The sequence below is a fragment of the Jaminaea rosea genome (assembly GCF_003144245.1).
Source record: "Jaminaea rosea strain MCA 5214 unplaced genomic scaffold BDZ90scaffold_1, whole genome shotgun sequence".
Lineage (NCBI taxonomy): Eukaryota > Fungi > Basidiomycota > Exobasidiomycetes > Microstromatales > Jaminaea > Jaminaea rosea.
In genome coordinates, this window is record NW_020289975.1 from 1,648,836 (window position 1) to 1,663,459 (window position 14,624).

Below are 14,624 nucleotides of genomic sequence, written 5' to 3' on the forward strand. Positions count from 1 at the left end.
GAGGCGCATTTCATTCGTGCTCCTCAACCTGCATCATCATCATCAGCAGCATTCGCCATCACGATGCCGCCGTATGCGAATGGCCTGGCGGCTGACTCGCAGTCGAAGCGCAAACGGCAGACGCAAAAAGCCGCAGCTGTCGAAGAAGAGGGATCCGCAGAACAGACACCTCTGGAGCTCGACCTGCCGGATAGCGACGAGGAAGATGCGGAGGAGCAGGAAGGAGCTGAGGCTGGATTGAGCGGCGATGAAAGCGATCAGGAAGATTTCCCTGAGATCGATGCCCTCTCGTCTGGAGATGATGAGGAGGATGATGACGACGATGATGAAGAGGCAGAGATAGACAGTGATGAAGTAGAAGACGAGGACGACGAGGAAGAAGGGACAGACGACACCGAGGAGGAATACGACGAGGATGATGAAGAAGGTGAGCGATGAGCGGCAAAGCCCACGAGCCTGATCATAGATGCTGATATCTTGTTCTGCTTCCTCGCCAGCTCGCGCTCGCTCATTTGCCCAACGAAACGCCACCTCAGACGAGGTCAACGAGGAGCTTGACCGTATGGTGAAGAGAGCAACCGTCAAACCCAATGAGGAGGAGTACCGCCGCACCAAGCTCGGCCTCATGCAGCATCAAGCAGCTCCAGAGCTCAACAAGCTTCGCAATGCAGATGGCAGCGCAAAGTCACGCATCGAACGCAGCAAGCTCACGGGTGAGGCCAAGCGCGTCTATCCGGACATCGAGCCAGACTACGATAGCGACAGCAGCACAGAGGACGCACCCAATCGAATCGGTAACGTGCCGCTTGAGTGGTATGACGACATGCCCCACATCGGATACGATGTCGATGGGCGCAAGGTCATGCGACCGGCAAAGGGAGACGAGCTGGACAAGTTCCTTGCTACGGTCGAAGACCCTACCTCGTGGACAAGCGTCGAGGACAAATTGATGGGCAAGGACGTCCAGCTCACCGACGAGGAGCTCGACATCATCCGTCGCTTGCAGAAGGGAGAGATCGCAGACGGGGCCTACGACCCGTACGAGGACTACGTTCCTTGGTTCACAGGTGAGGGCAAGGAGGAAGTCATGCCCATCAGTGCCCGTCCGGAGCCAAAGAGTCGCTTTGTCCCCTCAAAGTGGGAGCACAAAAAGGTCATGAAGATCGTTCGTGCTATTCGTCAAGGTCGCATTACGGCCAAGGCGCCCGCAGAGAGCAAGAAGCCGGCTATATTCAACATCTGGGCAGACAGCGACTCACAACCTCGTGCCGACCACCCGATGCACCTTCCCGCCCCCAAATTGCCTCCGCCGACCACGGCAGAGTCGTACAATCCACCTGCCGAGTATCTCTTTACGGATGAGGAGCGCAAGCAGTGGGAGGAGGCGGAGAAGGAGGACCGAAAGACGTCCTTCATCCCTGCCAAGCACCAGTCGCTGCGTCTCGTGGGAGGGTACCAGGACTTCATGCAGGAGAGGTTCGAGCGATGCCTCGACCTCTACATGGCGCCGCGTGTTCAGCGCAAGCGTCTCAATATCACGGACCCGGACCAGCTCCTCCCAAAGCTGCCTTCACCGCAGGAGCTCAAGCCTTTCCCATCTACTTGTGCAGTGGTGTATCGCCACCCGAACAACTCGAGGGTACGCTGCGTTGCCGTCGACCCACGGGGAGCATGGCTGGCGACAGGAGCCGACGACGGGAGGGTGAGACTGTGGGATGTCGAGATTGGGAGGTGCGCGGCTGTCTGGGACCTCAACTACGCGTCGGCAGAGAAGGATCGCTCTCCCGTGCATTCATTGGGGTGGTGCCCGAACAAGTCGCTCGGCTTGCTCGCGGCCGTAACAACGAACAAGGTCACCATCCTTGCACCTCCGCAGCTGAGCCCTGGCGCCTCTACCGCGACTGCCTCCTCTTCATTCCAGTATGCAGTAGCAGGCCAACAGTCCGCCGCTGCCGCAGCCGTTGCGGCATCTAGCTCATCGGCACCCGCGTCCGTCTCCTGGACCAAGCCGACGGAGCGCGAACGCAGCACAGGCATCGCGGCGCACATCAGCTTCGCTGGCACGCCCAAGCAGGTGACATGGCACAGCAAGGGAGACTATTTCGCCACCGTCTGCCCGGATGGCGGATCGAGCACTTCCGTCCTCATCCACCAATTGACACGCCACCGCAGCCAAGCACCGTTCAAGCGTGCATCAAAAGGTTCAGCAGTTCAGCGCGTGGCCTTCCATCCGACTAAACCACACCTCTTCGTGGCGACGCAGCGCTATGTACGCGTGTACGACCTGGCAGCACAGAGCTTGATCAAGACTCTGCAGTCTGGCTTGAGGTGGATCTCAAGTCTCGACGTCCACCCGTCGGGAAATCACGTCGTGGTAGGATCGTACGACCGCAGGCTGGCGTGGTTCGATCTGGACCTCTCTGCTCGCCCATTCAAGACGCTGCGATACCACACACGCGCCATCCGTACTGTCGCGACTTCGCGCTCTTACCCTCTGGTCGCTTCGGCGGGAGACGATGGACAGGTGCACGTTTTCCACGCTACGGTGTACGATGACAGTGAGGTGGCGGGCGACTTTGGTAGGGACCCGCTGATCGTACCGCTTAAGGTGCTGAGGGGGCACGAGGTTAAGGAGGGGCTGGGCGTGTTGGCGAGCGCATGGGTGCCCGGCATGCCCTGGATCGTTACGGCAGGGGCGGATGGGACTGCCAGGTTGTGGACTACGTGAGCGGCGAGCATGTCTGAAATAGCCCAACTTCATTCATCGCGAACATGGTCACATTTGCATTGCATTGCACAGCAAGCGATTTTCTCCCAACCTGTCTCCACCTCACCTCGCGCGAGCGTGCACAATTTGACTGCCATGCTCCTCGTACTCCTGCTTACTGATCCAAATCTGATGGAAGCTGCCCAAGCTAGCCAAGATACTCCCGCCCAGCCAGGCAGCATGCCTTCGCTCCACCGAATTGCCCGGCGCATGAATCTTGACACGCTGAGCAGGCTGACGAATGCTGAGCTCGTACGAGAGCCTGTCCACGAAGCCTGGGAGGAATGTGGTACCGCCCACGCAGACGATGTTGGATAGAAGGGTGGCGCGGCTGTCTACGTCGACTGAGGAGATGGAGTCGACTACCATTTGCGCCAGGGGGATGGCTGAAGAGGCTGTGGATGCTGCAGGTTGAGTGCCAGGTGCTGAAGAAGCAGTGGTCGGCAACACGCCCTGCACCCCATTCCAGAGTTGCGGGTTGAACAGCACCTCCGAAGCCCTGTAACGCTCAATACCGAACACGTCATTGTACCCATTCGGGAACTCGAAAGATCTTGCCGGTCGGCTGAGCGCCAAGCCCTCGTCCCAAGGCGAGTCGAGGACCTGTCCAATCGACTCCTTGACCTCATGCAAAAGCTGCCCCTCCTGGAAGGCCTTGTACGACTGACTGGCACCCAAAGCCGCCTCGCGTTGCTCCCACTGCGCCTCCTTGCCCGCCTCGACCGGCTTGCGCGACTTGACCCTGTAGCGCGGGATGAGCTCCTCGATTGCCCCGCCGGCGCGAGGCGACCTGGCCGGAGGGTTGCGCAGCTCGTGGGCAAAAGCACGGGAGACTGCTGCTCCTCCAAGGTCATTTTGGCGGAAGATTCCCTTGCGGATCACGAAGCCGTCCACTACAGGGATTGCGGACGCGGATGAATAGCCGACGTCGAGGATGAGCGAAGTGGGCTTGCCTGCGCTGAAGGAGGAGAGAACGGTGGAATTTGCCAGATAGTAGGCAGGGACGCCGAGGCCTTCGAAGGCGAGCTCAGTGAGGTCTTCGCGCATTTCGCGGGGTGAAGAGGTAGTGTCAGTCAGCATGAGAGGATGCTCAGTTGAGTCTGCTCCGAGCGTTGAGTAGGCGTGGTCTAGCAGGTGGTAGAGGTCGGGCGCAGATTGGACTGGAGACGCGGTGTGAGGAAGGCGTGAGCGATATGATACGTGGGCAATGTCCGCGAGGTCAAGAGCTTTTCACTCACCTATGCCATCCACAACCGTAGGGCTGATCTCCGTTCCCTTCCTATAGGATCCGACGCCGAAATCGCCAAAGAATCGCTTCTTCCCCTTGGCATCCGGAGTCGCCTTCTTGGCGAGATACTTTGCACCCCGAATACGAGAGTCGGCAGCTTCGGTCTTGACAGCCTGCTCCTCCTTGGGGGCATCGCCATTGCCTTCAGCCATAGTCGCATCTCCGTCGCCTTCTGCTGCCGCTGACGGGGCTGGAGCTGGCGCTGCCGATGAAGAGGAAGCATCGTTCTCGTCCGAGGGAACCCATCCGTACGACGAAGGGATGACGACTCGCGGTGAGTCCTCGCCTGCCCATCCACCACGCAGCAGGCTTGAGCCGGCATCGAATACCACGGCTGAGACGTCGTCGCCTCCGTAGACTCCAGGCATGGCGGCGAGCGAGAGGAGATGAAGGTGATGTGAGTCGAGGGCTAAGGTTGCGAAGGAAGTCAAGGAGCTCACGGCTGCTGCATCCCCATTCGACCCGTCCATCCGCCTGCAAGCCGCGACGCGGGTCAATCGTCCATCCATGGCTCCGTCAAACGAGTCTTCCGATCCGGCGCAATGCATTACGAAGACGGACGGACGGCCAACACTTTTGGGTCTTGACTCCTCGTCCTCCACCATCACCTCATCTTCAAAAGCATCATGATCGCCTCAAGAATAGCCCACGCAGCCCCCTTCGCTTTGGCCAGCACTTCCCGTAGCGTCTTGCTGCGTCGCTCCGCCCCTGCCATCTGCTCTCTCGTCAGTCGTAGCACCGCCACTCCTCTTGCTCCGCAACCTCGCACCTTCTCCACCACCCGACCTGCGCTCGCCAACAACGACTTCGACAGCAGCAATGACAAGCAGGCATCCTCCTCGGGACCTGAAAGAGAAATGACGTCGGGTGAGCAGGACATCCACGCTCTCCTGACGAAACGATTTAAGCCCGCCCATCTCCAAGTGCAAGATGTATCGGGCGGCTGCGGGTCTTTCTATGCGATTGTGGTGGCCAGCAAGGAGTTCGCAGGGCTGAACACGGTAAAGCAGCACAGGATGGTCAATGAATGTCTCAAGGACATTATTGGAGGTATTCATGGGCTGCAGGTGAGTGCCGGCGCCACAGAAGAGAAGCGGAGCTCAGAGAGGATCGCGAGCTGACCTGCTGCCTCCTGACCTTTGTTCGCAGCTGAAGACCATCCCTGCGGAGTAGTCCGGCCTCAGTGTCAATAAGAATCATCGTAGCACCCACTGAATTGACGTCACATGGTGTCACTGAATGCCTATTGTACAAAAGGAAAGGATTACATGTGTCATCGCCGTCCCTTCCTGCCGCCTCCCTGGCATCAGGGTCGCTCACCTTACGGCTCGCTCCTGTCCCACTCCTCGGCGTCGTCGAATTCCGTCTCCCCATCCTCGTCATACTCGTCATCGGATGACGCCACGACGCGCTTGGCGCGCTTAGTTGCAGGCGACTGCGAAGTCGCCCCCTCTTCATGCTCCGGCGACGTTGAGTCGGGAATGGCAATGCGCTTGCGTCCAGAGCGAGGGGTACGCTGTCCTGCCGCTCGCGGCTGTTGGGTGGGCTCCTCATCCGATTCGTCATCGCCTAGACGCTGAGAGAGAGTAGCCTGAGACGATGCGGAGGCCTTTGGTTTAGACTTGGTCTGTGACTGGCTGCCAGTGCTGACGCGGCCGCGAGCTGCCTTGCTCTGCGATGCCCTCTTCTCTCGCTGCTCCTCTTCAGCTTCATCCCACGAGTCGTCACTTTCCTCCCTCGCCTTTCTTCTCTTCTGTGCGGGAGACAGCCACTTCTTCGTCGATGTCGTAGTCTTCCTTGGCCCCTGACTGCTTTGAGCATTTGGCTGGCTTTGGCTGGGGCTCCCCGCACCCTGCTGACTCGCATCCCTGATTGCATCCTTGACCGTTCTCATATATCCAAAGGGAGACATGCCCAACCTCATGAGCTCGCGCTCCACACCACGCACATTCTTGACTCTGGTGGTAGTTGTAGCTGTGATCGTGACCATAGTGCTGCCACTCCCGCTGTTTCGATTGGAACGCGAATTCTTGGAGGTTGACGAGGGCGGAGCGGATCTCTTCTGGGGCTGCGATTGCGATTGTTGCGTCGGCTGTGGCAACGATGAGGAAGACGAGGAGGCAGGCCTGCGCCCAGTAGCACCGCTTCCAGGCCTGCCTCGCACGGACGAAGCACGACGTCGTGGAGATCGCCTCACAGGTGGTGACTGCTTAGGCGAGGTAGACGGCGTCGTGCTTCGTGCTTCGTCGGGCTGCATCGAAGATGCTTCTGTGCGGTCGGGCTCTCCCGCGGGCACAGCGATACGTACGCGTTTGGTTGGAGTCTGCTTGGCCTTTGAGAGGACGCCGCGCCGCTTCTGTGCAGTCTGAGCTGCTACAGCCGGCAACGGTGAATCGAGCTCGTCATCGCTCAAGTCGATATCCTGACCCTCGCCCTCGCCCTCGTTGTAGTCTTCGTCGCTCTCGGTTCCCATCATCGGCGATGTACCATTCAGGTCGTCTGCGAGCTCGTTGGGCTCATCTTCCGACGGAACAAGATCGGGGCCAGTATCATCATTCGCATCGAAGACGTCCCCTCGCCTTGCTGGTGTGGGCTTGTTGCGCAGCTGAGGCTTTTGCTGTTGCTGGCGACGCTGTGATTGCGCAGGCGTCCTGTTGGTCTTTGCCTTCCCAATACGCTTCGGCGTAGACACCTCCCTGCCGTCCACATCCTCCAAGCCGAGCAAATCATCGACGAGCACGTCGATCCAGTCGTCGGGAAAGCCTTTGCTAAACGCCTCAGCAGTCCTTGCAGACAGGCCCTGCTGCCTGGTCCTGTGTCTGTCAGCGGGCCCCACAAGCCCGTACAGAGACCCCGTCTGCGTCTCGACCAGATGGGCCTCCCGTCGCACCGCAATGGGGGTGGAGTGCCACTGCACCCTGTCTTCGTCCTCGCGCTTGAATCCCTCCACGTAGATCCACTGCTTGAGCGCTGCTGCGTCGGGGCGACGTTGAAGGACTTGAGCAGGAATACGAGCAGTTTGCGAGCGGGTGAGGAACCAGCCTTCGAGGTATTTGACAGATTGGGAGATGATGGGACGCGAAACGGCTTGCGAGAGTTGCGAGGCTTCGGAGGCAAGAGGGGGCGTTGGTGGGGTTTCCTCTTCTTCATCGGCCTCTTCATCGGGGGGCAGGCCGTCCAAGGGTGGAGGGTCGCCAGCTGAATGATCCATTGCTCCCAAACCACCCAAGTCGTCCTCGTCCTCTTCATTGCTCTGCTCCTGTACGACGTTACCCGCGCCTGGCTCGACGGAGTCCGTCTCTCGCTGCGAGCCATTGTTGCTTCTTCGATGCGCCGGCCTCACACTGCCGCGATCAGCGCTTCTGGCATCAGGAGAAGCAGCCATGAGCCATTTCACGTCTTCCTGGGTGAGCGGACGACCTCCGAGCGCTCGAAGAGCGGCAAAGGGGTCGATAGGTCGGCGAGGGTGCTGGTATGGAGGGTGACGGTCGATGCGTTTCGATCCTCTTGCCATTGGCTCTGACCAGCTGAAGGTCGATTCGGATCGATGGCGCGTGCGTAAGTTCTCGTAGACGTGCCTGACAGACTCTGGCGTGCCAGGATGGTAGATGAGGTCCTCACGATGACGGCTGCTTCCGCTTGGAGCAGGATAGCCTCCGCCGTTGCCGCCCCAGTAGGGGCGCGTATCCTGCGCTTGCGGATCATAGTAGGAGATGCGCCTTGACTGGGGAGTTGAGGGAGTTTGTGGGCTCCATGGCCAACGAGCGCTAGGCGGTCTGGCCGACTGCGATGACGAGGAGGGCGAGCGTGCTGAGTGACCGCCGGAGCCATCGCCCCTGCCAAGGAGCGAGTCGCGCCTTCGTCCCCTGGTGACGTGAGGCGGTAGTGCCGGGACGACGAAGTGGTGGTCGTCCGACATTGCGCGCCTATCTCATGCAGGGCCACCTGCGAGCTCGAGAGGTGGTAGTAAGGGCAGATGGATGTCGACGATGCACCGTCGATGGGCGGATGGAGACAAAAGTCGCGACGGTACGTTTCCCACGTCTCGCACCAAAAGCGGGCGGGCAGGCAGACGGACGGGAGCAGCGCCAAAGTGCTGCCGGGCGAGACATGGCGCTGAGATGCTCAGACGCTCAGACCCACCTTTTGGTCATGGCTCGGAGGCCAGCTTCAAGATGAGCTTGCCAGCGCGGCTGATGGGCCACTCGACGACGAAAAGCAATGCTACTGGTGTTGAGCACTCACCTTGCTTCCTGACCATCCATCTCCCTCCGTCCACGGACGATGACGTCCTTGAGCAGCGGCCGTCGTTGCATCGGAAGAATTGGGCTCTTTGGCTCACGACCCTTGATCTTGGGCTCGCACCACTTTGCTGCTTCTTCTCCTTCTCACTACCACAAGTCAAGTCCGAAGCAGCTCTATAGACACGCAAGAATGGTCTACACGCTCAGTGAGATGGAGAGGGAGGTAGCTCGACGACGGCAGACCCTCAGCTCACCTTCATTTTCGACGCTCTTCCCTGACCCTCGGCCCCAGTCTGCCACGCTGAGGTGAGCTCCAGGGTCGAGCTCTGACGATGAGTTGTTCATGCTGACGAAACATTGTTGCCGCTGATCACGATAGGTAAAGCCCGGCTGCGAACAGAAGATGGTCGATAAGCTGCGAGAGGCTGCGTGAGCTCCGTCGCATGACCAAACATGACCTCAGGGCGGCAGAGAGATCTGACCATACGCTCTCGCTCCCTCTTCCCACAGCGCCATCTACAAGAAGGACCGCGAGACCATCGACTGGTGAGACTTTGATTCTCTGTTTCTTTCGTCAACCCGCAGCACGGTGCTGACGAGTTCTCCCTGCCCTCCCCGCTTCACAGGCTCGTTCACCAGGACGAGAAGGAGCCCACCAAGTTTGCCATCGTGGAGCGCTTCGAGCATGAGAGCTCGCAGAAATACCACCTCGAGAATCCTTACTGTGCGTGCGACGAAGCTCCCCAGCGCCTCCATGGAGTCTCATTCACAACTGACATTGCGCTCCCTCCTTGTCATCGCTGCGACCAGGGGCCACCTTCAACCCGGCCGTTGAGCCCTGGCTCGCCAAGCCCATCCAGATCCTGCGCTTCAACGAGCTCTAGACGCGGGCGAACTGCTTCTACTTTTCTTGATCAATGGAAAGTCTTGTCGCATCTTGCTTCTGCCTCACCGTTACCAAATTGGCTCTCTTCGCTGATCTCTGAGGCGTGGTGTTGGACTTTCTCAGCCGTTGCAGCGGGGGTTGAATTGGCCGTCGCCTTGCTCTCCCTCGTCTCAGGCGGCGTGGCTCGCCTCCGCGCGTGCAGGCTGTCAGTCAAAGTTGTGTGTTGATTCGAGGCCGCCGGACCTCGGCGTGGCCCACGCTGCCACTTCGTTCCTTGAATGCCCATCACGCACTTTGCCTCTTGACCCTCTCTTCCATCTCACCTGCTCAGCTGCAATCTCTTGCTGCTACCCGGTGAAGCGCTTGAATTGGTGTGCCACCGTTCATGTCCCGCATCCCCGTTCCTAGCCGCCAAGTTCCCTCATCACCATCCATCGACTTCAAAGAGAATCGTCCCTTTTCACCCGATCACTCGTTCTCGCCCTCTCGCAACACCTCAAACCCGAAGATGAGCAGCTCAGCCGTCAGCGGAGCATCCGGCTACCGCAACTCGCCCATGTCGGGTGCTGAAGCTACCGATACTAGGAAGCGTCAAAGCAAGAGGGACGAGGTGAGTGGCTGCGCGGGACAAGAGATAGCGAACGCCAACTGGGGAGCACCGGCTCACATCCTCTCCCTTCCCTTTGCCCTCACCACCGCAGGCCATCCGCAAGAAGATCGAAGCCGATCTGAATCGCAAAGCAGGCAAGCCCACTGGTGGACGTGGTACGCCCGCTCGCAACTCTCGACGCAAGCCTGCCGCCATTGCTGGTACCGTCTCTGCTCTGCGCCCTCTTCCTGCTCTCACCGTTCCGCAGAGCATCAGCGTGGCCGATGCTAGTCAGCTGTGTGCTGCAAAGAGGACAGACTGCGTCCTCGTCGTCGACGACGATGAGCACCTCGCTGGCATCTTCACAGCAAAGGATCTCGCATTCAGGGTCAGTGGCAGCTCAGCGTCGGTATCGATAAGCCGATCTCACTCACACCCTCGCCGCTGCCGCCTTCGCAGGTCGTCGCCGGAGGTCTCGATGCTCGCAACACGCCCGTCTCTGCCATTATGACCAAGTCGCCTATGGTCACTCGCGACACTACCTCCGCAACTGAAGCGCTGAACACCATGGTCACTCGCGGATTCCGCCACCTCCCCGTCTGCAACGAAGAGGGAGACGTCGTGGGACTTCTTGATATCGCCAAGGTCTTCTACGAAGCCCTCGAGAAGCTGGAGCGCGCTCACGGCTCGTCGCAGAAGCTCTACAATGCGCTCGAAGGCGTGCAGAGCGAATGGGGAGGCGGCATCGCAGGCCCTCAGCAGGCTATGATGGAGTACGTCGAGGCTCTCCGACAGAAAATGTCCATCCCGGACCTCACGACCATTCTCGACAGCCGCACACTGCCCTGCACCGTTTCTGTCCGCACCACGGTACGAGAGGCCGCCAAGCTGATGAAGGAGCATCGCACCACTGCCGTCTGCGTAATGGAAAACGCCGGTGGACCCGGTCAAGGTCAGATCACGGGCGGCACGCCGGTCAGCGGCAAGATCGCGGGTATCTTCACCAGCAAGGACGTAGTATTGCGAGTTATCGCAGCCGGGCTTGACCCCAAGACCTGCTCCGTCGTGCGAGTCATGACCCCTCACCCGGACACGGCTCCTCCCTCTCTTTCCATCCAGGAAGCTCTGCGCAAGATGCACGATGGACGCTACCTCAACTTGCCCGTAGTAGACGTCGATTCACGTCTTGTAGCCGTAGTGGATGTGCTCAAGCTCACCTACGCAACGCTTGAGCAGATCAACTCGATGAGCGAAGAGTCTGGCGGCGAAGGTGGAGGAGCTGGGCCGATGTGGAATCGTTTCTGGGCACTTGGACAGTCAGGCTCGGTGGGCAACGGTACGGCTGGAGATGGTGACGAATCCGCGATCAGCGGCTCGCATCGCCCCTCTGAGGTGGAGATGCCCGGCACTCCCGGCAGGTACGGTGGAGTGAGCAATGACTCGGACTTGCATCCAAACGACTCAGCCTCTGCAGTGGGCGGAGCCGCAGCACACGATGATGGTCTCTCCGGCGTGGGCGGCCGTGGACCTGTCGCGTCAGCCGCAGAAGTAGACGACGGCACCTACCTCTTCAAGTTCGTGACCCCTTCCGGACGTACGCATCGCTTCCAAGCACGATACGACCAATTCGAGACCATCCGCGAGATCGTCACGATCAAGCTCAGCGGCGACCCATTCTTCGACGAGGATGACACCGCTGCAGCAGAGGGAGAGGCGACAGCCACGCCAGACCCGAACGACTTCACGCTGGCGTACAAGGATGACGAGGATGATGTGGTCCTGATGACCGCGGACGGCGATGTGCAAGACTCGGTCAAGACGGCGCGCAAGCAATCTCGAGACCGTGTTGTTCTTCTCTTGCAAGGAGGCAAAGGCTGGAACGAGGCCCTCGCCCGTGCAAAAGCGGCGGAGGCGGCTGCAACCAGCGCAGCTTCACCTGGTGTGGCGGCGAAGAAGCGCTCTGGAACGGTTGAGGCGCAACTGCAGCGCGTGGAAGAGGAGGAGGAGCGCGAGGACGAGCAGCACCAGGGGGATGGTGCGGCCAATGGTAGCGTGAAGCCTCGAGTCTCTGATGGACAGCAGGTGCTTGAGCAGCCGCCATCAGCTACCGAGACCTCGGAAGCGGCAGCAGCAGCGGCAAATGCCAAGGAGGCAAAGAAGGCAAGCAAGAAGGCGGATGAGGAGCTCCTCTTTGGCTTCCTGCCGAAGGACCTGGCTCTACCTGCCGCTATTGGGTTCGCGGGTGTGGCGGTGCTTGTTGGACTGGTGGCGACGAGGGGGTCTGCGCAGCAGCATTGATGATCAACGGGCGGAGGATTTGGCTTTCGATTTCTCTCTTGATTTTGTCCGAACAGCTCGGCTTGCCAGCTTGACGTGTCTTGCCCCTACTCGTACTTTTCCCCATATGATCCGATCCTGTACGATCGGGTCCCACCTCTCTATGCTCGTCAAGATATCGATCACAACGGCAAAAGGAGCGTCGGGGCCAGCTCTCGTGCAGTGAAGTGCGTCGCGTGATCGAGAATGACTGAAGCTGAGAGCAGTGAAGCAAAGAGAGAGAGAGGTGGTACAATCGAGAGATCGACGGCGTCCGCATCCCGCTTACAAAATCAAATTTCAGCCCACAACCCTCCGCCTGCCCCACCAACGCCAACGCCACCGCTTCCTGTAGTCTGCACCCTCTCACCCGTGACCACCGTGAGCAAGAATACGACCAAGTTCGCACCCGCCGCCATGGTGAACCCGCGATAGAGGCTTCTAAGCCCACCCAGTGTGGCGTAGGTGGGCTGCTGTGGCGCGAGGATCACGCTGCGCCCCATCATGGGGTGCAAGCCCGGACGCTGAGGCGTTGCAGGATCCTCACCTGGGCCCGGAGCAAAGGCACTGTCCTCTGTCTCGGTGCGCTGATGACGGGAGTGATGGGTCTTGTCCTTCTGCTTGGAATCTTCCTTGGCGCCTGCTGTCGTGGAGAGGTAGGCCGTCTCCTCGGTCAGGATACGGTAGATCGCCTCGACGACGCCCACGTAAGGCTTGGGGCGAGTCTCCACACAGGTGCGTAGACCCTTCAGCGTGCCCGTGTTGCCCGTTCCGGTCGCAGTTGCGGGTGACTTGCCCTTAGCATTGCCCCTCGGCGGTGTCGAAGGAGCCGTCGCGGCAGCTGCCTTGATAGTGTTTGCCCCTCCCTCCGCCTTCCTCCTCTGGATTTGCAGCCGTCGCCTGACTGTCTCAATCGGCAAGCTGAAGAGCAAACTTGCCGTGTCCACGCAGAGCTCTGCAAAGGCATGGGAGACCGGCGAAGTCATAGCATCGAGGTGCAGCCAGCGCTCGATGAGGAGCGGGCTGGAGAAGCTCAACAGGGGCCTGAGCGTCAGGTCGAGCAGAGCTGGAGCCAGAAGATTAGGGTGCAGGAACATACTCTTCCACCCTCCCTCCTCTGCCGAGATCTTCTTGAGCGCGTCCCATGGTCCTGTGTACTTGCGATGCCTTGGCAAGGTGGATTGGACGATCAGCCTCGTGCGGACGAGGTCGAGAGGCGAGAGGAGAAGGTGCGTAACTACGTGACTTGAGACGAGGAGGGCGAGGGTGCGCTTGGGATGGGGCACGTAGGGGAGCGGAAGGGTAGAGAGGGACATGGGTATCAAGGGAGAGAGAGTTGCCGAGACGACTGGCTGGATGCCTGAGGCGAGGAGGTCGTAGATGAAGGAGGTGAAGGCGCCTAGCATCCAGCAAGTGAAAGGCAGGGGAAGTCAGCAACCCAGTAGGCTCACCATAGCCGTGCTTACTCACCTTTCCACAAACCAGGCCAGCCCTCTTTCCCCCTCACGACGGACTTCATCATCTCCCACACTCCGCCTCGCACAACGACCGGCATGACGAATTCGGGCCGCGACCCTGACTCTGCGCCATCGCGTACGGATCGACGCACGAGATAGCCGCTCGCATCTTTAGCGGGTCGTCTACGAGGCTCTTTGCGGGACAAAGAGGAGGCAGGGCGTGGCTTGTCTGCTGATGAGGCGTCACGGAAGTAGGCTTCGGCATCGGATGGTGACGAGAGCTGCGAGGTGAGGGTGAGTGGTATGTGTGAGCGCTCTCCACGCGCAGAAGTGGGCGGTTCTGCCACTGTCACGCACCTCGTCCTCGTCATCTCCGCTCAGATCACTATCCTCACCGTCCTCGTCGTCGTGGTAGCGCGGCTCTCTCCTCCACTCCTGTGCCTCTGGAGCCATGTCGAGGTCCTCTTCATCCTCCTCATCCTCCTCGCTCTCTTGTTGCCGCAAACGACTGCCTGGCGCTCTCTTGAGCGCCGGTTGCGGAAGGTCTTGAGCGATCGAAGCGACGAAGCTATTCCAGACCTCATCCTTTGGTACCCATTGGACCTGGAGGAGTAGCTTAGCCACCTCGAAGGGCATGGCGACGCATGTTGACGAGTACTGCAGGAGCAGTCCCAAGAGGCCAGCCTTTGTCATGTCCGATATGGACGAGCCGAATTGCGCTGCAGAGAGGGTATCATCATTGTCGTTGACGTATCGATTTGGGCGGCGAGGGATGGTGACTGTCGCAGAGGGCGAGGAGGATGTTGTATGCGCCGCTGAGGATGCCGAGGAGGAGGCGGCGCCAGATGGCCCTCGACTAGATGAAGAGGAGGAGTAGATGTGAGGCTCATCGTGTGGCTGATAGTAGGGACGAAGAGGATGTGGGCCTTGGCCTGGTGAGCCTGACATGGTGGGTGTTGGTTGGGCGGCGATGGGGCGAGGCTGATGATGTCGAGGGGCCGGACATGCGCTCAGCGAGCGAGCCGGCCTGCTCGTGTTGCTCAGTCGTCAGTCGCAGTCCGTGCTCGACTGACTGCC

At 59.8% G+C, this 14,624-nt stretch overlaps 7 protein-coding genes across 7 annotated transcripts; 4 read left to right on the forward strand and 3 right to left on the reverse strand.

Annotated features, from left to right (window-relative positions):
- Positions 1–13: 13 nt before the first annotated feature.
- Positions 14–2,851, forward strand: BDZ90DRAFT_235914 (BOP1NT-domain-containing protein). The gene is made up of 2 exons (XM_025507277.1): positions 14–427; positions 498–2,851. The coding sequence occupies exons 1-2, from the start codon at positions 64–66 to the stop codon at positions 2,726–2,728; spliced, it is 2,595 nt and encodes an 864-aa protein (XP_025365202.1). The 5' UTR covers positions 14–63; the 3' UTR covers positions 2,729–2,851.
- Positions 2,754–4,461, reverse strand: BDZ90DRAFT_263608 (Actin/actin-like protein). Its single transcript, XM_025508612.1, has 2 exons — positions 4,006–4,461; positions 2,754–3,927 (listed from the first exon to the last, which is right to left on the reverse strand). The coding sequence occupies exons 1-2, from the start codon at positions 4,421–4,423 to the stop codon at positions 2,831–2,833; spliced, it is 1,515 nt and encodes a 504-aa protein (XP_025365203.1). The 5' UTR covers positions 4,424–4,461; the 3' UTR covers positions 2,754–2,830.
- A 451-nt stretch (positions 4,462–4,912) lies between these two features.
- BDZ90DRAFT_216141 (bola-like protein) lies at positions 4,913–5,176 on the forward strand (the record flags this gene model as incomplete). Its single annotated transcript, XM_025504255.1, has 1 exon — positions 4,913–5,176. The coding sequence occupies one exon, from the start codon at positions 4,913–4,915 to the stop codon at positions 5,174–5,176; it is 264 nt and encodes an 87-aa protein (XP_025365204.1).
- On the reverse strand, positions 4,999–8,055 carry BDZ90DRAFT_229607 (hypothetical protein). Its single transcript, XM_025505136.1, has 2 exons — positions 5,376–8,055; positions 4,999–5,298 (listed from the first exon to the last, which is right to left on the reverse strand). Exon 1 carries the CDS (start codon positions 7,972–7,974, stop codon positions 5,377–5,379), a length of 2,598 nt encoding a protein of 865 aa, XP_025365205.1. The 5' UTR covers positions 7,975–8,055; the 3' UTR covers positions 4,999–5,298; position 5,376.
- A 138-nt stretch (positions 8,056–8,193) lies between these two features.
- Positions 8,194–9,236, forward strand: BDZ90DRAFT_229610 (hypothetical protein). The gene is made up of 6 exons (XM_025505137.1): positions 8,194–8,505; positions 8,592–8,605; positions 8,679–8,728; positions 8,810–8,845; positions 8,926–9,023; positions 9,110–9,236. Exons 1-6 carry the CDS (start codon positions 8,340–8,342, stop codon positions 9,181–9,183), a joined length of 438 nt encoding a protein of 145 aa, XP_025365206.1. The 5' UTR covers positions 8,194–8,339; the 3' UTR covers positions 9,184–9,236.
- A 214-nt stretch (positions 9,237–9,450) lies between these two features.
- BDZ90DRAFT_229611 (CBS-domain-containing protein) lies at positions 9,451–12,402 on the forward strand. The gene is made up of 3 exons (XM_025505138.1): positions 9,451–9,795; positions 9,887–10,162; positions 10,234–12,402. Exons 1-3 carry the CDS (start codon positions 9,571–9,573, stop codon positions 12,070–12,072), a joined length of 2,340 nt encoding a protein of 779 aa, XP_025365207.1. The 5' UTR covers positions 9,451–9,570; the 3' UTR covers positions 12,073–12,402.
- On the reverse strand, positions 12,384–14,495 carry BDZ90DRAFT_257672 (mitochondrial carrier; the record flags this gene model as incomplete). The annotated part of the gene is made up of 3 exons (XM_025507978.1): positions 12,384–13,489; positions 13,561–13,828; positions 13,905–14,495. The coding sequence occupies 3 exons, from the start codon at positions 14,493–14,495 to the stop codon at positions 12,384–12,386; spliced, it is 1,965 nt and encodes a 654-aa protein (XP_025365208.1).
- Between the last annotated feature and the right edge of the window lie 129 nt (positions 14,496–14,624).

Coding starts and splice junctions, on each gene's coding strand:
- BDZ90DRAFT_235914 (XM_025507277.1), top strand. CDS start 64: ATGCCGCCGTATGCGAATGGCCTGGCGGCTGACTCGCAGTCGAAGCGC. Junction 428..497: donor CGACGAGGATGATGAAGAAG/GTGAGCGATGAG, acceptor CTTCCTCGCCAG/CTCGCGCTCGCTCATTTGCC.
- BDZ90DRAFT_263608 (XM_025508612.1), bottom strand. CDS start 4,423: ATGCCTGGAGTCTACGGAGGCGACGACGTCTCAGCCGTGGTATTCGAT. Junction 3,928..4,005: donor TACGGTTGTGGATGGCATAG/GTGAGTGAAAAG, acceptor CCGCGTCTCCAG/TCCAATCTGCGCCCGACCTC.
- BDZ90DRAFT_229607 (XM_025505136.1), bottom strand. CDS start 7,974: ATGTCGGACGACCACCACTTCGTCGTCCCGGCACTACCGCCTCACGTC.
- BDZ90DRAFT_229610 (XM_025505137.1), top strand. CDS start 8,340: ATGACGTCCTTGAGCAGCGGCCGTCGTTGCATCGGAAGAATTGGGCTC. Junction 8,846..8,925: donor GACCGCGAGACCATCGACTG/GTGAGACTTTGA, acceptor CCCGCTTCACAG/GCTCGTTCACCAGGACGAGA. Junction 9,024..9,109: donor CCACCTCGAGAATCCTTACT/GTGCGTGCGACG, acceptor CGCTGCGACCAG/GGGCCACCTTCAACCCGGCC.
- BDZ90DRAFT_229611 (XM_025505138.1), top strand. CDS start 9,571: ATGTCCCGCATCCCCGTTCCTAGCCGCCAAGTTCCCTCATCACCATCC. Junction 9,796..9,886: donor GTCAAAGCAAGAGGGACGAG/GTGAGTGGCTGC, acceptor TCACCACCGCAG/GCCATCCGCAAGAAGATCGA. Junction 10,163..10,233: donor CAAAGGATCTCGCATTCAGG/GTCAGTGGCAGC, acceptor CCGCCTTCGCAG/GTCGTCGCCGGAGGTCTCGA.